Genomic DNA, 23,513 nt, shown 5'->3' on the forward strand with positions numbered 1-23,513 from the left:
ATCAGAAGGGTCTAGGCCCAAAACATCAGCCTTTCTGCTCCTATGATGCTGCTTGGCCTGTTGTGTTCATCCAGCTCTGCACCTTGTTGTGGTGGTGAGGTAGAGCTGGATATCATCAGTGTACAGACAGTAACTAATGTACCTTTAGGTGATATCGCCGAGGGCAACGTCTAAATGGCATTGGAGAAGCTATCCTGTAGTCATTGATATTCTGAGGAAGAATAGCAAATTCTGTATTTGCTGTAAATGTACCATTTATGGTTGATATATTCATTGATTTGTGCATTGTGTTGTACTTTATAGCCAAATCAGCATTCTAAGTGTCTATCCTTCCAGCTTTCATACATTAAGGAAACTGCAGTATGGCATTTATGTACATAAGGCTGAAAAATAAGCTAAAATTTCCAGCGTCCTGATCATTGAACACTGTCAGGAATTCATATTAGAAACCTCTGCATTCCCAGACCATGATTTGCTGTCCTTTTAACGGACAGAACATGCCAGGTTATTGGTGAAAGTGAGCAATATTCTTACAAATCAAACTGGATATCTATTTAAGGGGAAGGGAGAGAGAAACAAGAAAACTTTCACTGGTAGAAATACCTTCTTGATGATGTTGCGATGATTACCTTGATGTCACAACATTCATTATAATATCATGAAGCAACTAAGTTACCATTAGTGTTTCAACATGTTTGAAGAGATGGTCTTTTTAAGGAGTTTCACCACTTGGCAGAAGTACTAGTCATAACCACTGAATTTCTTCTTTATTCATTTACAGGATGAGGGCATCACTGACCAGTCGGCATTCATTATCCATCCCTAATTGCCCAGAGGGCAGTTAAAGGTCAAACACATTGCTGTGGGTCTAGAGTCACATGTAGGCCAGACCAGATAAGGATGGCAGTTTCCTTCCTAAAGAACATTAACGAACCAGATGGATTTTTCCCGACAATCAACACTGGCTTCATAGTCATCATTAGACTCTTAATTCCATATATTTATTGAATTCAAATTCCACCATCTGCCATGGCCGGATTCGAACCTGTGTCCCCAGAACATTGTCTGAGTCTCTGAGCTAACAGTCGAGTACCATTAGGCCATCGCCTCCCCTAAATGATGGTTTCATGTTGTCATGTCATGTAACTGATCTGATGACATTTTGTCATGTAATCCGGTGCTTCAAAGCAACTTGTCTTCATATGAGGTCAAACTTAGAAAACAGATTCCCTAAAATGATTTGAAGGAGGTTGTAAAAGATAAAGTTTCCCTAACCAGAATTTTTCAATTGGCACTAACATAAGTGGTGATCCATTCAATAATCACAAGTGTTAAAATAATACTGATGGTGCAGTTAAACTGGCTACCTTCCTAAACTTGCTTCATTGGCTTGAGCAGACTGCTCGAAACCTCTGTTCCAACCTTACTTCATAAAAAGAATCAGAACGAAATACACCTCTTAAAGCCATAGTATCCTCACATAGCTCATAAGGCTACATGCAAAAAATTTAACAGACCCGCAATGGCATGCCATACTCCTTGCCAATGTCTGTCACAGATGCAAGTACCTAGTTGGGAGAAGTGTTGCTTAGTAGCGATGACATGGTTCTGCTATGCCAGTGTACAAGGAGTGGAGACACTGGAACCTATTCAAAGGGGGACAGTGCGCTAACATGCAAAGAAGGGCATGAGTTAGTCAAAATACTGTTGAAAACGTTGCAGGGTCTGGCAGGAAGTGTAGACAAAATTTAAAAATTCAAAGGGAAACACAAAGGTAAGACATGATAAACTATAAAGTTAGATGATGAATATTAGTTGTCCAATCCCATTTTCTGAATGGATAAATTTCACACTAAGATGTGTAAGTCAGGGATGGGGTTTCAATATTGTAGCTTCAGTTTGATCCTTCATTTTGTAGCCAACACACAACAGATCTTCAAACGGGAGCCTTCAAATTAAAAACCGAGAGAGGTTGCATTTCCTTGCTGCCCTTTAGCACATTTTAATCATGCTGTCTTAACACAGGACAATAACTGGGAAATTGCATATTCATTTGCCAAAACTGCATATATTAACATTTCATCATGGAACCTCATCAAAGGAAATCTTTGGAAAGGTGAACATGTGAGACATCACTCAAGACATTCCTGAGCTTAAGAAATGAGGAATTTGAATCAATCTGACACATTTGATCTTTAATTTAAGGAATGCACTTGTAAACTCAACTTCCTTACAGTCAGCCTTTGTACATCTTGATGTCAAAACCTGGGTTTGAGATAACAGAGACACAAAATTGATTGGAAAAGTGTCAAGTTCCAGTATATTATGAACTTTTGTCATTATTTTAAAGTTTTGAACAAAGACAAATGAAATGGCTGTGATGACTCATGTGACCAATGGCATTTTGAGTTCTAGACCATCCTAAATCTCAAGCAAACACCTAATTAAATTTTGATATTTAAAGCCATCTGAGGAAGTTACACAGCCCTTGTTTAAAGGGTGGATCTTCAACAAAGATCTATGGAATTTTAGCTGGCCTTGTCTCTGTTTCCCCATTGTGATAAAAGGAATACTGAAACACAATCTGTGTAAGATCAATGTGAATGGATTCCATTAAACTTCCATTGCATTATAATGGTTTCCCTCGTCAAACTAGGCAAGATAGATCAACAGAAACATCACCCTTTGTTTTGAAAAAGGACAGCAAACTTATGGAAGTCACCTGACAAGGACACCATTTTTGTGGCATGCTTTGACACAAGCAGAAGCTACCTGCAGACAGAGACAGACTTTTACCGAAAGCTATCAATTAGTTGCAAGCCATCTAAGCAATGTAATAAATGCAGACACCTTGTAACTCTGAGAAGGACCCCCTTTCAACCTGTTTCAGTTTCAAGTTCACCTGGGAACAACCTCCTGGACATTCAACTACAAAAAACTGTGACACATTTTTACTAAGATCTATTCACTTTACCCAACTTGCATTTCATCTCATGCACCACCTTCAGCTAAGAAACTATCGGTCTGCCTTGAAAGATATTAAAGTAATTATAATTTGTGACTTTTTTTCAACATAATTTTTGTTTGTGTGGGACAAATGAGTGAGATACCATGTTTTAAAATCCTGGTGCACATGTGTAATAAATAAACAAATAACCTAGTTTATTTTAAAACTCACAAAAGGCTGGCTGCTGAAATTATTTAATTGGGATTCCCACTCTGAGGTTAACAAAACACCTGCCTTTTACATACTAATATATCGATCACAGCACCAAAATGAAACACATGAGGCTGAATATTACTTTCTCTGGCAGTAGCAGTTTCGTTGAGTTTTTGGTGGGTTTTTTTGCTGCAAGACAGAGCAAAATCCCTCGCCATATCTTACATAGTACTCATCTCATTTACTACCTACCCTGCCACTACAGCACCTCTCTTTCCCGATTCTCAATGACATTCTCCACTCCACTGACATTACTGTCGTCATCCTCTCTGATATTCTGTACTCACTTTTATCTCTGTTACTTACCCTAGCAAGGCTCACACTCTACCATTCTCACTACTGCCTGCAGCATCTTCCCCCGCTCGCTGTCTCCCACCACAAACCCTGGCATCACCAACCCTCTGTGCCACTTACACAACTCAGGACACCTCCGCACCTGCACCAAAATTAACAGCTGTGCCGCCCACTTGCATCTCCCTTAATTCCAGGAGGTATATAGCCCACAGTAGGGCAGAAAGAGTCAAAACAGATGTTGGGCTGCATGACATTCAGTTCCTCACCCCTTAAGAGGGAAAGATCCTGAGGCAGTCCTGACTGGGCTGTGCTAGGACTCACTCAATGAAAGCTATTTCCCTTGACCTGACCGACCTCAGCTGACAAACATGACAAATTTCCTGGATTTGTTTTTGCGCTAAAAGACACAGCAATATAGCAGTACTGCAAGCCTGGTATCTCTGGCAGACAGGTCAGAGCACAAAAAGGTAAGGCTTTGCAATGCCAGGCAGGAATGTGAAGATCTAGGTTAGCACAGAGTGAGTGAGTACTATGACAGCAAGTGAGTAAGCCAGAAATGCAGCCTGGCCCAGTCTTTCAGCTAGTGTGAGTGGTAGAGCAGAGGATGTCCTTGCTGCAGCATTCAATGATAGTTGCTGTTTTGCCTCAAGATGCAGAAGTGCACAAGTGTACTGTAAGTGGATTGGAGATGTGCTCTGATGGCTGTTAGAGGCTCGCACATGTCAGATACCAATGTCCATCGAAATTGATTGTGTATGGCTGGTACTCATGGAGCAGACCCTGAGATATTGCTGCCCAGTGTCCAACATGGAGGATCCTTGCAGCAACAGTGAGCTGAAGTCACCGGGTACCTGCTCTGACTTCCATGACGAGAATTCTTTGTGTTTAGTTCGCTAGTGATAGATGGCAGGATAGGAAGCTGCATATTAGTGAGGCAAAATGTGCATTTAATAAGATCCGAGCATGTAATAGTCCCATGTAATGGACAACTTGCCATTCTCCAGCAAGAATTTTAACTTGATACTTAGAACTTGCTTGAAAGGTGCAGCAAGTTGCTTGCAACGTCCAGCTAGAACTCACCAGACATCTCCTGTCATTCTGCCATGTTCCTTGCCATAGCCCAAAGGCCCCAGTAAGATTCTACCTGTAAATTTGGTCAGTGACAATAGGGAATAGTGCTAGAAGACTAACGATTGTCATCCTAGTTTTAGAATCAAGTTAGAATAATGCACCAGTTGGGTTAACTTTGCTAATAGGACAGATAAAGGAATATTTATTCAAGTGTTGCCATTTAAAAATATCTCAATACTGAAGGTACGATGAATGGTCAGCACAGATTTCAAAACTGACAATCATGCTTGACCATACTGACTGAATTCTTTGACAAAGCAACCAAAAAAGCAGACAAGGAAAATGCAGTGTATGCAATCTACTTTGATTGTCAGAAGGCCATCAAAAAAGAACCATTCAACAGACTCACATCTAAGCACAGGGCATGTCAGAATAGGGGACAAATAACATAATTGGAAATACAGGAAGGGAAAATGTAGCTCCTAAGACTGGTAAACTTGAGAAGTGACATTCTACGGGAATTAGTGCGGAGATAATGTTCACAATTGACATTAATGATTTGGATTAGTAAATTGCAAATGCAATTTCAAAATTTACAGATGACACAAAACTGAGAGGTGCTATTAATACAAATAAATTATCAGCAAACAAAATATCAGATAACATCAAGAAATTTACACTTACACATGCATTATACATAAATTAACAACAATATAGGTAATTGTAACGGTGCATTTTGCAGAAAATGACGACCACATACTGATTTTACAATGTGAATCTACACGGGAAACTTAAAGGGATCTACTATGCAGATACATAAATTAATAAATGTAGCAACGCAAATTAAAGAGGCCATTAAAAATGGAACCAAGCACTCCGGCTCATTTCTAAAGGGATAGAAATATAACCATAAAAGTAACATGATAGAACCTTCATTAGATCTCAAGATGTGGAAGCAGAAGTCGGCCATTCAGTCCACAGAGACTGCTCTGCCATTCACTGAAATCATGCCTGATCTGATAATCCTCAACTTGCCTTTTCCTGCCTTTTTCACATAAGAGATGATTCCTTGATTGATTAACAATCTGTCTTTCTCAGCTTTGAATACACCAAATGTACCAACGTCAACAGCCTCTGTGGTAAAGACTTCTGCAGATTTACGACCCTCTGAGAGAAGAAATTCTTCCTCACGTCTGTCTTAAATGTGTGACTCCTTATTCTGAGATTATGCCCTCTAATCCTAGATTCACCCTTAAGGGAAACAACCTCTCCACATGTACCCTGTCAAGTCTCCTAAGAATCTTGTATCTTATAATAAGCCTCTCATTTTTCTTAACTCCAGTGAGTATGGGATGAACTATTCAGACTCACATCATAAGACAGTCCCTCCTTACTTGGTATCAGCTCACTGAACCTTCACTGGGCTGCCTCCAAAGCCAGTATATCCTTCCTTAGATAATGGGCCCAAATCTGTTTCCAGATGTTGTCTGACTAGTGCAATATATAGTTGTAGCAAAACGTCCCAACATTCATACTCCATTCTGTTTGAAATAAAGGCCAACATTCCATTTACCTTCTTTATTACCTGCTGAACTTGGGTGCTAGCTTTTTGAGATTCATGGACGAGGTCTTCAGAATCCCTCTGGTCCGTAACTTTCTGTAGTCATTTTCCAATTGACTAATATTAATCTCCTCTATCCTCCTCTCAAAGTGCATATCCTTACATTTTCCCACATTATATTCCATCTACTAAGCTTTTTCCCATTCGGTTAACCTTCTATATCCCTTTGCAAACTGTATGTTTTCCTCACTACCTGCCTTTCCACCTCTTTTTGTGTCATCTGCAAACCTGGCTACCATAAAACCACTTTTCTCATCCAAGTTACTAATATGTACTGTAAATGATTGTGGTATCAGCACTGATCCTTGTGGCACACCTCTAATTACAGGTTGTCATTTTGAAAGTTCCCCCATTATCCCAACTGTCTTCTAATAGTTGGCCAATTCTCTACCAATTCTAATATACTACCTCCAACACCATGAACTATTATCTTATTAAGTAGCCTAACGTGTGATACCTTATCAAATAACTTCTGAATATCCAAATATATTACATCCACTGCTTCTCTTTTATCTATTCCTCTTGTCACCTCCTCAAAGGATTCTAGTAAATTTGTCAGGCATGATTTCCCCTTCATGAAACCATGCTGACTCTGTTTAATCACATGTATTTCTAAACGTTCTTCGAAAACATCCCTAATCATAGACATTAAGCTAACTGGCCTATATTGATCTGTTTCCTACCACACTTATAGAGTTCTGATTTATAAACTATTGAGGCATTAGTAAGGAATTGGAGAAAGTGTAAACAAAAAATCACACATAAGATACCAGAACTATGAGGAAAGGCTGAATGGGCTGGCCAAAACAGGCTCAAAATGGATAGTCAGGGAGGTGACATGATAAGCGTCTTCAAGATAAAGAAAGGCTTTGATTGTGTAGCTGCGTGGAAAAGATCTCTATTGTCCTGGTGTCCAAAATTGTAAACCAGAAGTATGAAATAGTTTCCGTGAAGCTGAGACACAGATGGAAGGTCAGCAACCCGAAACATTAGCTCTGTTTCCCTCTCCATTGCCTGGTACCTCAACTGAATTTACAGTATACTTTATTTTAGAATAGGCTGATAGGGTTAGATGAAAAGTGTTGGAAAGAGGCACATGTGAAGCATTAATTTAACATAGTCAAGTTGAACAACGTTTGTGCAGTAAACTTGACTATTTTAAAACAATATCATTTAAAACAAAGGTAGTAAAAGGGTCTTTTGAAAGAAAGGGATGAGATAGCAAGGTGGAGGAGTTTGAGACAGCAATCCAAAATCTGATAAAGATTAAAACTCTGACACCCAAAGATGAAAAGGAGACAGTGGGATCTGTAAAGATTGCCACTATGTCAGGAACATAATGAGCACCTTAGCACCAGTGCTGGAAGAGGTTGATGTGTGTGAGGTATGAGATACTAGAGATTGGTAGAGATAGAGAAAAAGCTTTCGAATTTAAGACATGAAGAGACATTGTATCAAAGAAGATTTGTGGAACAGGGAGGCATAAGGCCAGGATCCAGTGTGAAATACAATGATGGTGCTCGATTTCTAGACAAGTTGCAGTTTAAAAAGGATGGACAGTAAATTGGCAAGTGTGATCAATAAACTGGTTTGGATGGTTAGTAAGTTGGCAAGCAAAGTGCTGGAAATAGTGATGAAGTGACAGATGAGGATTTGGTGGCGGTGGGAATGAAATAAGAACAGTATTGGATGAAATTCCAGGTGAAAATCAAAGATTCATAGTCTGGAGCTCAGCTCATTGCCAGTTTTAGAATGAGTACCTTACAGGTTGAGACTATTTGATGGATAAATCTCTGTAAATAGTTCCAACTTTTGCAAAGCAGACTTACACCTTATAATATTTGCAGCAAAACAACTCAATTATGGACCCTATTTGCTCCAGTTTGTTCATTACATTTCAGAGGACCTCTCAGCACCTCTGGGTTACCTCTTGTAGTTTGAAGACCTGATGTGCAATCATATATGTAATCAAGCATCCTTATCTGAAACTGATGCCTGCAACAATGCTGTCACTTTAAAAGGTTATTTTGTCCTTTTTTGAAAAGAGGTTGTAAGGCAGAGGCATCAAACTGGCTACTGAAGACGACTTGAGTAAACAACTTGTGAGGCCTTGGGGATTATTTTAAAGTTAGAACAATGGAAGCAGCCTGAATGGGTGTGGGCAGCTCTCACAGATCCAGATTTCTGGGTTTTGGTTTTTTCAGCAGCATCAGAAACCTTTATGGGGTCTCAAAAGAGTTGGAAACTTCAGTGAATGATTCCCAGCTGCTACTTTCACTGACAGCTCTCTTGATGTTGTTTCCTCCTGGATTGGAGAACTGCATGTAAGAATCTGTGTCTGAATTTTCCTTTTTACCAAGGGGCGTTTTATGGGATGTTACTATATTAGAACAGTTAATTAGTAATCGGTACTGTATCTATTATTCGGTTAAGTTTTCCAATAGTAAAGTTATTCTAAATTCCTCTTTCTTTTGTTTGTATTTTCACTCTTATTTTTAAATAAATTGTGTTTTGCTTAACGTTGATTAGTTTGACCGGTCACATCACCTCTGGAACATGGCACTTCACATCTTCCTCTAGAGTCTAGACTACCTTCTTAAAATATTTTGAGGGGGTCCAACTTGGCCCACAACTATGCCTTACACCCACTGGTGCACTCATAGATACACATTTTTGTGGGTATACAATATTGTCAGGAGCTCTTGTGGTCCAGTACTAGTGTCCCTACCTGTGAACTAGGAGATCTGGGTTCAAGGCCTCCCTGCTCTGAAGCTGTTTAATAACATCTGAGCATGTTGTCAGTTCTCTGAAGGACTTATTGAGTAACACTCTGGAGGTAGAGCCGTCTGTCTGCCCTCACCTTTAATAAGGCACTAATTCATAATGAAGCTGCACTGTGGCAGCTACGGCACCAAGCAGTTTACTAAAACAGTATTGCAAGATAAACAGTGGGCAAGTGACAGTATGACTAACTGTTTGCTGCAAGGGCTTCTACATTTGGAAAGGAACTTGGTCAGAAAAATTGAACTATAATTAGAATAGGGCATCCATACTAATTTTCCTGCTGAGATCTTATTGCATTGCTTCAAGTCAAGAGTTGACACCGTTATCTGAAATGCCTAAAAACAGTTTAAGGTCACAGAGATATGGCAAACTGAGTGTTAGACTTGGTGATTTTGCTGCTTCCATTGACTAGCTCAATGTCAACTGAAGCACGAGAAGGACTATATATTGTTTCCATATAGAACCTTTGCCAACAGTCCCAGTGCACTTCACAGGAGTGTTATCACATAAAGTTTGTCCCAAGCCAGCAAGGAGTTACTAGAACAGATGGCCAAAAGCTTAGTCAAATTAGGGACCCTTTTTTGTGTCATTCCTTTCCTTTTCTTTACTCAGTAGAAGGTGGGAAATGGGTTGGGGGAGGAGAGAGGAAAGAGGTGATTCTTGTTGTGTTGAAGACTTGAAGACATGAGAGGCAATAACCAAAGTTTCTTTTAGGGCAGAGCCACTTTAAAATGAGATAATAATTATGATTGGACTGTCAGTTGGCGCAGAAAAGGAATTGGTGACTGAAGCATTCAAAATGAAAAGATAATGGTGAGACTCTCAGTTCAGTGAATAGGAGAGTAAGAACCATACCAACATGAATTTGTGAGGATTCCAAGTGACTCATGCACACAGACACCTAAATAATTGTGAATGAATGGTTCTCTTATTGCATCTCATTTGAGAAAGATATTTTTAAAAAATAGATGGATTTGGTAATGGTTACCTGTATCCCAACAGATGAACGCCACTTTCTTTGGCGTGGCTGTAGCTTTGGTTCATCACGATTCAGAATGCCTTTACTAATTCCAGTTCCATTGGAGCTCTTTATTGAAGAACGACTTGGGGCACGGGACTCCAGTGCCAGGTGCATTGCTTTGCCACTGTCAATACTGTCTGTTGAATTGCACTGGGATTTAAGATCTTTTGACCAGGAGGTGGACCGATGGACCTCATTCTGCAGGTATGCATCCTGGGTTGACTCTGTGCTGCTCTGGGCTGTCACGGAGATGATTGGCTTTGTGGCCATCCGAGGAGGAACTGGAGGAGCTTTCTTGTAGCTAAATGCTAGAATTGGAATTTAAGATAAAAGCTCATTAGAATGCTTCGTTCCACAAGGTTTTGCACTTAGAATGACATTGTTCATTACAGACATAGTGACACACAATGCAATGAATCATCTACTTGGCATTTATGTATAATGGGCACTAGTAGCCATATTATGTGACACAAGGCTGATCTATTCACTATCATGTTCACTTGCTGCATTATTATGATCCTTTGCAGCACTCACAGTGCTAGGTGCCTGAATAATCAACATGAGGTCTTACAGGAAAAACACAGAGGTTGTTCTACTTGGCTAGGAGAAGCTCAGGATGAGGTATTGGTCATTTAGAACTGAGAAGAGGGATATTTCTTCAGTCAGAGGGTTGTGAATCTTTGGAATTCCTTACCTTGGGTGCGTGGCTCATCACGGAGTATAGTCAAAGCTGAGGTAGACTGTTATTTGGCCTCTTGGGAATTCAAAGGAAACAGGAAGAGGAGGATAGAATACGGAGATAAGGCTGGAAATCAGTCAAGATCATACTGAATGGTAGAATAGGCTCAAAGGGCCATATGGTTTACTCCCATTTCCATTTTGTCTGCCCTTATGTTGTTAACTGGTTCAAGTAGACTTATGGACAGCAATCAGAAACAGCAATCCTCATTTCACCCATGCCCCAGCAAAGCAAGTATCCCACTTTCCAAGGTCAGCTAAGTCACCATTGGTTTAAGTTTGAACCTTATCTCATCCTGAGTTTGCATTGTACTATTCAACTTTTACTGATACAATTACCGAACAAGTTATTAGAAACGTGGATCAGCTTTATTGTTGCAAGTTCTGTAATATTGGACCAGCTTTTCAAAAGCAAAATCTGGACCATGAGAAATCCAAAATTACCCATGCTACATGACAATATGTGCTAATGTCACAAACAAATGGAACTGCTGGAAATAGCCAGTCAGTCAGTCAGACCTCACCTTTGGAGAAACAAAGGTGACCTGTCATCAGCACTGACAATACAGATTTCACTTTGTGATTTTCAATTTGCCTGTTGCTTTTTACTTAGCACTGAAAAGGCTACTGGGGCTGAAGAATAGCGCTTGCTCTGCCTTAATCCAAACTGTTCAAAATAGGTATCTGAGAGCTTTGAATAATATTACACTGATGGGTTCTGATCAAAAATGTTTTATGCAGTGATTTAAAACTGTGCAAATTTGTAAGATGATTCTCGAACGGCTGTTCATATTTCATATTCATTCTTACATTATTGCTTTACCTGCACATGAGAATTTCAAGATATTTGTTTAAGGCATTGCATTATTATTGCTCTGAGCCTTTGCAAAGTGCAAGTATATTTTAGAAATGAATATACTCGAAGATGTGGCGTCTTTGGATTCCATTCATCAAGAGCCTTCCTTGTTGTGCTTTAACATGCCAGAGGGTTATCTGAAGTGATTTGAAGGATAACAGAGACAAAACTGGCAGCAACCCAACAATAACGGAAAGTGCTTCAGTACATCCTGAACACAAAAGGTAGGACAAATCCAACGTGGTCAATTAATGCTCTAGCAATCCACTCTCAACAACAAAACAGGGTAAGACGTTACCAACAGTGCTATAAAGCAGCACTAGCAAAGAGATAACCTGCTCACTGATGCGCAGTTTGGTTTCTTCCAGTGCCTCTCAGCTCCTGACCTCATTACAACGTTGGTCCAAGTATGGACTAAAATTATGAACTCCAGAGGTGAGGTGAGAGTAACTGCACTTGACATCAAGGCTGTATTCAGCTGAGTGTGGTAGCAAGGAGCTCTAGCAACACTGGGAATTGGGAGCATACACTCTGCTGGTTGGAGACTTACCCTAAATAAAGGAAGATGACTGTGTTTGTTGGAGGTCAATCATCTCCACTTCAGAACATCTCTGCAGAACCTCCACAGGGTAACATTGTAAGTGCAGCCATTTTCAGCATTTTTGATTAATGACCTTCTCTCTGTCATAATGACTGTATAATATTCAGCACCATTTGCGACTCCTGATTTACTGAAGTAGCCCATGTCTAAATGCAATAAGACCTAGACAACAACCAGTTTTGGGTTGACAACCGGCTAAGAACATTTCTGCGATCAGGCGATGATCATCTCCAACAAAACAGATTCTAACAATCACCTTTTGAGGTTCAATGGCATCACCATTGCTGAATCCACTACTATCTACATCGTTACAGTTACTAGGAATGGAAATGAACAAGCCATATACATACACTGACTAGGAGAGAGGATCGGGGCTGGGAAATCTGGAGTGAGTAGCTCACCTCCTGGTTCCCCAGTGTCTGTCTACCATTTACAAGACACAAATTATGAGTGAGATGGAAAGCTCTTCATTTGCCCAACAAGCCGGATATTGTCCAGGGCAAAGAGCTTGTTTGGCTCCCCATCTCGCACATCAATATACCCTCCCTTCAATACTGACACACAGTGGCAGAAGTGTATATTATCTATAATATACACTGCAGTAATTTATCATATTTGATCACACCTTCCAAACCTGTGACCTCTACTGGCTAGAAGGGAAAGAGCAGCAAAAGCATGAATACCACATTATCTGCAAGTTTTCCTTCAAGTTATATAGTTCCAAATCAGGAGAGTATATCACCATTCTTTCTGTCACTGGATCAAAATCTTGGAAAACTCCTTCAACAGCACTGTGGGTATCCTTACACCCCAAGAACTGCAGTGGTTCAACAAGGCAGTTCATGACTACTTTTTCTAAGGCAATCAGGGATAGGTAATAAATGCTGGTCTAGCCTCTTTAAAATGGACCAAAACAGGGATTGTTGCTGCACTAACGGCTGTTTTAACAAAGACAGATGTGCCAGAAACCGGGCAGAACTGGCTGCACCCAATAGGAATGGATTTTGAAGGAGCAATTGTGGAGCTGGCAAGAGGGTGCACACAGCAGCTTCACTTTCTTCACTGGGGCTCAGTACCAACCACTTCTTTTATTCATAGAGTCATAGAGTCTTACAACAAGGAAACAGCCCCTTCTCTCCAACCAGTCCATACTGACCATAATCCCAAACTAAACTAGTCCTACCTGCCTGTGTTTAGCCTCTATCCCTCCAAGCATTTCTTATGCATGTACTTACCTAAACTCCTAAAGTTCTACAAGAAGTATTACATACTGTCACCAGGGGAAAGGATGAAGTGCAATAGACATGTACACTAGTCACTTTTAAGGTGTTAAATATGGTTATATTTTAATTTGACTATGTTATGAGAACATTCTTCAAATCACAGAACAATTAACAAGCTGATCAGAAGTTTTCAACTCCCACTGATCTGGTTAGGGTGGCAGGCAATGATGCCATGTATTGAGTTAATATTTTATATGCACAGGCAGCTCTGCACAGATCAGGTACTCAGTCAAAGTCTTCTCTACATGAGCTGGTATATGACTCCTCCCTGGTAAAACGTATTCTGTGCCAATTTCCTTAGTTGTGCGTGAATCTGCCTGGGGTTACACTGCCATGACTATAAATATGTGCAGCTCTCAGGCATGGTCAGATGTTCCTCAGGTAAGTGGTACTCTATAATTGTAACTATGCCAGTAAAATAATTCTCCTTCTGGTACAAGTAAACCTGCCTTTTATCTCTTCTTTCATTTGTATCATCCTCTTTGAAAAGAAAACACACACAGAATGCAGTTTATTCTGACTTTCTGAAAAAAAGAAAAACATTACACCATAAAATATTCAGCTATCATAAATCCTTCAAATGCTTCAAGAAGACCTAACACAAGTAGTGGAAGTCAGGAACAGTTATCTATCGCCAGGCTCACTGGTGCATATGTCTTGTGAATGAATGAAGGAAGTGCTAGAACGGGATGTGATTTAGTTGTGATACTCCCCCTTATCAATTAAACCGATGGTCCTCACAATCTAAGCTTAAATTTAAGTGGTATAATTGCTAGGCTATTAATCTTCAAAAAGCACAACAGTTTATCAAATGAAGGAACCCTCACTCTTGCGAGGGATAATTTTGGGGACCTGGGTTCAAATTCCACCATGGCGGTGGGAATCTGAATTCAATAAAAATCTGGAATTAGGAGGCTAATAGTGACCTGGATTGTCAGGAAAAACCCATCTGGTTTACTACTGTCTGTTAGGGAAGTTATCCCTACATTTGACTCCAGACCCAATATAATTAGGGATGGGGCTGGCCTTGTCAGCGGCACCCACATCCCGAGAGCAAGTATGATAAAAATTGGGTAATGAACTATTTGCTACCCATAAAGCTGTAGCCAAACATTAGCACCTAATTCAGAAGCCAGTTAACAGACACAGGGAAGACTGGAAGGAAAAAAATAAAAGATACTACTCTTTCTACTATAGGACTATATGTTTGATCAGAAATAAAATATTAATGGTTGACTTATATTGCTTTGGCTTTAGTGTTCACATTCATTTTGATTCAAATGAATGTTCTGATGAAATTTGAGTGATACTGAAATGATCGAAACCCAACTTGGAATTCTATATGACAGTTCTATTTATGGTTTACTTTGAATCACAAATTTTTCGGAATGAGCTAAATTGAGAAATGCTCTGAGTCGGTCTGAATGGGTCCTTCTGGAATAGATCACTAGTTAATATTCTGAAGTTGTTGTCAGCCCCAGCAGTTGAATTGCAAAGAACAATACTTCATGGGCAATAGTGGAGAGCAACAAAAGTGGGAGGGAATCAGAACTTTGACCATCCTGTAGATCTATTGATTTCTGATGTTACACAGTACACATCCACACTACCTCTATGCTTGCTGAAACTCAGTAAATTCCTCTCAGACAAAGCTATCAAACGCATATCAAGACTATCACAGCACAAAGTAAGTAAATATAAAAAATAAAAAAAGGATACAGCTGTTAAATTAGGAACCAATGCCATTACATATAATGGTCATAAACCTGAATGGTTCAGAAAATAATATGGTTCTAACAGCGACTGAAAGGATAAAATAAGTCATGCAGCTTAGTCAAAATATGCTTTCAATTTGTAACAGTAGATTTTGTAATGTGTTTACTCCACAGTTAAACATTTCTGGTAATATTGAGATCTATCTAGAAATTTGCATAGTACATTTCAATATCCACTGATTTCTGTTTGACTTTCAATCATAATTCAACACACAAAACTATTTCCATGATAATGATTAATATTTTCCAAAGCAACAATAAACTCATCCTTTGATAGCTTTCCAATTGAAAAATCTACCTACAGATCCACCAGCTTACTTGGCAGCCCCAACATTATAAAGCAGCACAATATAGTTTAAAACAGAAGCCCTCAAGTCTAAGTGCAGTGTTGACAGCAGGAAACTGCTGTTCAGAGATCGAAACAATAATTTAGCACCATTTACACATGGCTAAGGTGAACGCTAGGTAGCTGGCATTGTGTGTTGGCTAACAATTAAACACAGTCTGAAGGGAAATTTGAATGTGCTCATGTTACAAAATATGTTGGAACATAATTAATATTGCACTTTGACATTTGTACATTGCTCATGAAGTCACTTGTTTGCTGCCTGAATTTCACTATTAACACTGCCAAATTGCTTTCAAGGTTTTCAGTTATAAAGTTACTGAGATGATAGACTCTGCAGCTAGGGGAATGTAATGTCACCACAGATCTAAACAGGATCTAGCACCCTGCTCTAAATTCCAAATAGTGTCATTTCTTTCGCCCTCAACTGAGTGTTAGTTCTCCTACACTGGACTAATGCCCAAAAGGAAATAAAATTGAGTCTTCAAAGATTCAGTTGCAAACTAACATGCAACCATCTATCAGTCTTGGGTTTGAAGTCACATATCCCAGCAGAGATCAGTACGCAATCCACTGCACCACTCCCTCATGTTAAATTAGCATATATTCCTTATAAACACTGCACAAATGTCATTAAATGTTGCTAGATATTATTCCAAGAAAGAATGCTCATGCTGTCGTAATAATAAGAAAACGGAACTGTAGCAATCCTGCATAATTAACTGATATTTGTAATGGTCAAAAAGGAGAATATGTTGGCATTGGTACAGCACATTTACCACCAAAATTATTGTGAAAGTCGATCTCATGCAAGGTTGATCCTATGACGTTTGGCCCGAGGAAGTGTCATTTTTGGTATACTCATGTAAAAGTCAATCCTCATTTTTCAGTGATCACACCATCAATAAATTACTGGAAATTACACTGGTTCATTCATTTAAAGGCACATTTAGGAATCTTTAGATCTGTCCTTCACTAATTCAAGGTGCAATCTCCAAACCAATTGGCAAGACTAATATGCACCGTGCGGTTTATCACGATGCTATCAAGAAAGATTAACAAGTATGCAGCTGAATTTAAACTCGAGATAAAAAAGAGGCAATATGGGTTAATGGGCATTGGCAAAATGGTTACATCACCCAGGGAAACATCTGACTGTGCACTCTGAGAGAAAGGTGATATGTCAGAAGTCAAGACCAGTGCTGATGATTCGGGAAAAGAAAAAAAAAATCAGAAAAAAGAAATTAACAACATCTACCACCTGGGCACAACAATAAAACCATTAAATTTTATCATTTTGTCAGCTACCTTGGGAGATGAATGCACATTGACTTTGAAATGTGAACACTGATGAATTTTGACTTGCAAAACAAACAACATCTTTCCCAAGACTCGTGAAGAAAAATCGTCCTTGTAAGATGACTGACCATGAGAACAGCTGGTTCAAAATGATTTCTTCTTGCATGGTAAAAGGCACAAAATTAAGACTAATGGTGATATTCAAGAGTAAACTTTTGTCAAAGAGATATTTCAAAAAAGATTTCATTGCCCATGTTCACAAGAAAGGCCAGTATGGATAAAAGTGGTTGTAAGAAATGATCAAAGGGTGGAATTTCAGACCAGCTGGACAATGCAAAGAAAAATATTTTCTCATCTTGGACATGTCCGATCTTGTCCACAAATTGGTCTGTGCTGCAAGATCAACCAACAACATTGTGGGAGCGAAAGTCGTCTTTAGTGTTTCTCAGCCCTTGGAATGAAAGATCCTAAGGGCAGAACTTGAAAGATGTGGAATGACTGGAAGTTGGAAAGTGAGAAAACATCGACTGAGGGTGGAAATATGCGAGCGACCTCACTGGCAGCATTGTGCCAACGGGCTGTAGATATATGGAATATACTCGATTCCAATTTAATCAGAAATCATTTCTAAAATGTAGGGTTTTGAATGTACTTGACAGTAGTGAGGAAAATTACTTGTGAAATGATGATGCCAAAGTTACTGGTACTCCCAATGATGACGATAGAGTCATAGGTTCATAGAATTGTACAGCACGGACACAGACCCTTCAGTTCAACTCGTCCATGCTGACCAGATAGCCTAAATTAATCTAGTCCCATGTGCCAGCATTTGGCCCATATCCCTCTAAACTCTTCCTATTTTTATACTCATGCAGCCGCCTTTTAAATGTTGTAATTGTACCAGCCTCTACCACTTCCTTTGGCAGCTCGTTCCATACACGCACCACCCTCTGCGTGAAAAAGTTGTCCCTTAGGTTCCTTTTAATTCTTTCTCCTCTCATCTTAAACCTACGCCCTCTAGTTTTGGACTCCCCTACCCTGGGGAAAAAACCTTGACTATTCACCCTATCCATGCCCCTCATGATTTTATAAACCGCTATAAGGTCACCCCTCAGCCTTTGACACTCCAGGGGAAATAACCCCAGCCTATTCAGCCTCTCCCGATAGCACAAACCCTCCAATCCTGGCAACATTCTTGTAAATCTTTTCCGAACTCCTTCAAGTTTTGCAACATTCTTCCTATAGCAGGGAGACCAGAATTGCATACAGTATTGCAAAAGCGGCCTAACCAATGTCCTGTACAGCCACAATATGACCTCCCAATTCCTATACTCAATGCACTAACCAATAAAGGCAAGCATACCAAATACCTTCTTCATTATCCTATCTATCTGTGACTCCACTTTCAAGGAATTACGAACTTGCACTCCAAGGTCCCTTTGTTCAGCAACACTCCCCAGGACCTTACCATTAAGTGTATATGTCCTGCCCTGATTTGCCTATCCAAAATGCAACACCTCACATTTATCTTACTTAAACTCCATCTGCCACTCCTCGGCCCATCTGATCAAGATCCCGTTGTGCTCTGAGGTAAGATTCTTCGCTGTCCAGTGCACCTCCAATTTTGGTGTATTCTGCAAACTTACTCACCATATCTCCTTTGTTCACATCCAAATCATTTACATAAATGTCGAAAAGCTGTGTACCCAGCTGTAATTCATCTGGCTAAGTGTTTCTTTACTAGATGAATATATTGGCGATCTAACTGAATAATCACATACACATTATCCCTATCCTCTGCCTCCAGTCTGAAAAGCAACCATGCGCCACCACCCTCTGTCTTCCACCTTCGAGCTAGTTCTGTATCCAAGCGGCTAGTTCTGCCTGTATTCCATGTGATCTAACCTTGCCAACCAGTCTACCATGAGGAACCTTGTCGAATGCCTTACTGAAGTCCATACAGATCACATCACTACTCTGTCCTCAACAATCCTCTTTATGATGAAGATGATGATGAAGAAGATCCATAGGCTGACGCATACAGAAGGTATTGGAATGGATTGTTCAGGTGGCAATCAGAGTGATTTTGAATGTTTCCATGAACTGTTTTGGTTGATTTGTTACATGTTGACAGGCTTGGTTCATGCGTTAATAGTTTGTAATGTTACAGAATTGTATAATTTTAAATGTGTTGATTTTTTACTTTATTCCGTTGTGATGGTCATTCTTGAGCTCAAATCAAGCGCACGTCAATCCTTCAAAAACATTACAGTTAAATATCCGACCCATGACCTTCGAAAAAAATGGTCTCAAGAATCTGATTTGTACATGGATATATATTATAATGTTCCACTTATACTGTATTCAGTGTTGATTTAACAAGAAATCTGCAGAGAATAGGGATAATGTGTATGTGATTATTCAGTTAGATCACCAATATATTCATCTAGTAAAGAAACACTTAGCCAGATGAATTACATTTTTAAAAAGAAGCAAAGAACACGAGAATCATGCTACAAGCAACTGGCACAGTCGCATCTTCTGTCATTCATAATCATTTTAACCCAAACCTTCCATTCAACAAGAAACATTTTCCTGGAACTCATGACAAGGTACGACAGTACAAAATCAGGACAGCAGACTGCTTGCTCTATTTTCCACCACACCTGAATTGATGCAAGAAAGTAAAAGTAATGGGAATTGACCTTCTCCCAAGATGTGATCTAGGGAGGAGGCAGAGGAGGAAAGTGGGTGGACATTGACACTTGCTCTAATTCAGCCTGTCCTTCTTGTGCTGATAACCTTGCTGTGCTCCTGCATTTAGATGACCAGTTTTGATAAATTGTAATGCATAACTGGCTGCCTTGATTCAATGACTGATGTGATTTAGTCAGGTGTAATCCATCACAAGCCTTGTCACTAGGCTTGCTGGACTGGTTAAATTAGAATATATCTGCACTGATCGGAATTAATCCTTGAAGTACGTTTTTAAATTATATCAATTTTTGCATCTTATTTACAAAAAGAGTTTGCAATTACAGCATTGAGGTGCTTCAGAGCAGGATAAATTTGTGGAACAGCTTGTGAGCGATGGAACAAATGCTCAACACAGGCTGAATCAGAAACGATGAGCTATCAGACTGTAAACAGATAGTCCTCTTCCTTGGCCATCATTGGCAAAGAGTGGCTACGTTGACAATTCTTGGCTCAACACCTAAATGAATATAGATGTTCACAGGAATTAATGGCTAATATAATTTTTGAGTGATAAAGCAATAAGAATTCAAAATATTAATGATTTATATTGAGGGAAATCTTCTACCAGTCCCTATCTGCATCCCATAGCCTTACACAAAAATGCATTGCGCCAAGTGTGATTATGCAATATTGTCCTGTTGCTAATTGCATTAGGCCACCTCTAAACATAGAAATTTGTGTTGCAAACCCTGTTTCCATGGCGACTGTCTCCCGTTAAAACACTGATAGCTCAAAACTGAGTCTGGAGGATTGGTCTGCAGAATTGGTAATGTTCGAAACACTTCAATTAAAGATGAGCACTTGGTTTCAGTATCCTCACTGTCAGTACTTACAAGTGCTGGATTTAATAGCACCGACACTCGTGGCAGGCATCATGGGTGCTGACATAGAAAATACAGACAAGCAGTCATCATCCTGTGAGCATCCAGCTTGAATGGCACGCAGATAGCTATGACTTCGCATTCGGAAACAGCCAGGCAGGTCGAGAGCCTCCACAGCTTGAGATTCCATTTCTCCAAAGACTGACTCACACACCACTTCGAACTGTCTGTTCTGATCAGCCTCGCCAATCTGCAGTAAAGCATACACATTCCTTATTAGTCAAGACAGTTTTTTTCTCATGCTGGATTATCTCATTAAACATTTAAAAATATTGACATCAAATGCAGAGTACATGCAAGTTGCAACATGGTCTTACTGTTTCACATTATCTTTATAAAATGCTTTTATTCTCCCATTCTGCATTCCCTCTCTTTTCAGGTTAGAACTCCCAGCAGTAGTTTTTTTCCAAACCATACTTAAGTACATTTTAAGGGCAGTAGGTGGCAGAGTGGATTACACACTGACATTTAATTTCTATAATATGGATTCAAATTTAAGGCCAATCGATGGAATGAAACAGTCCACTGTCTCTTAGTTCTATGAGTTCTGTGAAACCTAGCAATCTCCATCCAGTCTTAAGCAATTCAGTACAAATTGACATTTAACTTAGAAATCTTGTCTTGGAGCCCAGAGGAAGAATTGGGAAGGTGAGAAAGTGTCACTCTGGTGTTACAGATGCAGTCCTTTGAGACCTGCACCATATCTGCGAGTTCTTGCTAAAAGTGCTCAAAGTACATCACAGGCACATCAACATCATAAGGTGAAAAGACAGGTGAACACTTTTTTTGGGAGTGACCTGAAATGCTGATAGATCTGTTGTCAATTCCCAGCATTTTCAATCTTTTTCATGTCAGCCTGTATTGTTTCTTTTTTTCATCTGTGAAATGCTTAATGCTGACACTAGGCACTCAAAATACAAAACAAATTCCTGCCTGGAATTTCTATAGTGGATCACTGGTGAATCACTGGCAAAATCTCTGCAGAAAAATGTTGATGTCACTGGGGTTTCTATCAATCTCCTGTTGAAGCTACCTAGATGCACAAAATTCAGCAAACATAGTAAACAAAGTACTTCAAAATATAGTTTCATTTTTAATTAACATTTCTTAATTTTAAAATATCTAAATTTGGTCTCTGGTTTTTTCTCATAGTGCTGGTAAGTAGGAAATTTGGCTGGAATTTGTGCAAGATGACATTGAGCTTGGAACTGATGGAAGATCTTGTGTTCAAAAATTGTAAACAGGAACATGTTATGACTTGATTGTATTAGGACAGAGATCAACCAAGAGTGAAAGACAGATTTCTTCCTAACACTGGACACCCACTAAGTTGTCATCACATTGAGAGATTCAGTTAATTTGTTGCATGTTCTGAACCAGTTGCTCCAGTTTTATCTGTTTAATGAAATGTTGACTTTGCATAGCTCTTACTATCAAAGAATTTTAATGTCAAAACTTGGACCATGACCATGGTGAAATAGTACAGCTGTAATGTAATCCCCATTACTCATCAAATGATAATCAACTTACAAAAGTGATAGTATGTTAAGGATATAGATCACAGGGTAGAGGCCAATTCTCAGGATGTGGATAAATGAAATATTATTTTATAGGGTCAATCATCTCAGAAACAGGTTCCCTAAATAATGAAAATCCATTCATCCAGACAGATGGACTGCAATGGTTCAAGGAGGTGCCATATTACCAAAGAAAATTTGAATGAGCAACAATTGCTGGCTTTACCAGGGACACTCACATACCATGAACGTTTAACAAAATAAAAGGTGGGTCGACTATTGTTGAGTTGTCATGATTTCCAGCTTTGTTTGGGCTCCACTTAGTACAGTGAATTACAATATTAGTTGATTGAGAATTCAGAAAATGGGGAGATAATTAAGTTGTAAAGTTTCTATAGTAGTTATAACATTTCTAATTGTTAACTGAGATTCTCCAGGAGAGGGGGAAGGTAGACTGGTAATGCAGAGGCGCTGATTAATGCTTTGGGTGCATGGGCTCAAAACCCATTGCGGCAGCTTGTGGGATTTAGATTTAATCAGTTTATATGAATCAAATAATCGATAAAAGTCTGTAATTAAAAGCTAATCCCAGTAATAATGACCACGAAACTATCATCAATTATTTTAAGAACCCATCTGGTTCCCTGATGTCCCTTAGAGAAACAAATCCGCTGCCTTTACCTGGTCTATTTTACATGTCATTCCTTAGCCGTGGCAATGTGGTTGACTCATAATTGCTCACTGAAAGGGTCCAGCAGGTCATTCAGTTCAAGGACAATTAGGGATGGGGCTGGGACTAGTCAGTATTGGCTCTATCCCATCAAATAACAAATAAAACAAAATCCAGATTTAGTAGCTGGTGTTGCAGACCTTTATTGAGTCATAAAGTCATATGGCATGGAAACGCTTTGATGCAACCAGTCCACACTGAACGTAATCCCAAACTAAACTAGTCCCACACGCCTGCTCCTGGCCCATATCCTTTCAAACCTTTCCCTTTTTTTCAGTCCACAAATAAGCCTTGGTTCCAGTGTAATCACAGCAGACTAGGTAAGTTGATGACTGAAATATAAACAGCATGTTGAATGTATTAACAAGGTGTCGAGCTGGATGAACACAGCAGGCCAAGCAGCATCAGAGGAGCAGGAAAGCTGACGTTTTGTGTCTAGACCCTTCTTCAGAAGCGGGGGAGGGGAAGGGGATTCTGAAATAAATAGGGAGAGAGGGGGAGGCGGATAGAAGATGGATAAAAGAGAAGATAGGTGGAGAGGAGACAGACAGGTCAAAGAGGTGGGGGTGGAGCCAGTAAAGGTGAGTGTAGGTGGGGAGTTAGGGAGGGGATAGGTCAGTCCAGGGAGGACGGACAGGTCAAGGGGACGGGATGAGGCTGGTAGGTAGGAGATGGGGATGGGGCTTGAGGGGGGAGGAGGGGACAGGTGGGAGGAAGGA

At 39.7% G+C, this 23,513-nt stretch overlaps 1 protein-coding gene across 1 annotated transcript in view; it reads right to left on the bottom strand.

The window, feature by feature from the left end:
- LOC109927146 (disks large-associated protein 2) overlaps positions 1–23,513 on the bottom strand; it is a 127,658-nt gene that overhangs the window by 37,560 nt on the left and 66,585 nt on the right. The window contains exons 4-5 of the mRNA XM_048612953.1: positions 20,500–20,737; positions 9,979–10,319 (exon numbers count right to left, since the gene is read on the bottom strand). Of these exons, the coding sequence (XP_048468910.1) occupies positions 9,979–10,319; positions 20,500–20,737 (579 nt within the window). The remainder of the gene's footprint in view (positions 1–9,978; positions 10,320–20,499; positions 20,738–23,513) is intronic.

This window comes from Rhincodon typus, chromosome 27 (genome assembly GCF_021869965.1).
Source record: "Rhincodon typus isolate 14 chromosome 27, sRhiTyp1.1, whole genome shotgun sequence".
Lineage (NCBI taxonomy): Eukaryota > Metazoa > Chordata > Chondrichthyes > Orectolobiformes > Rhincodontidae > Rhincodon > Rhincodon typus.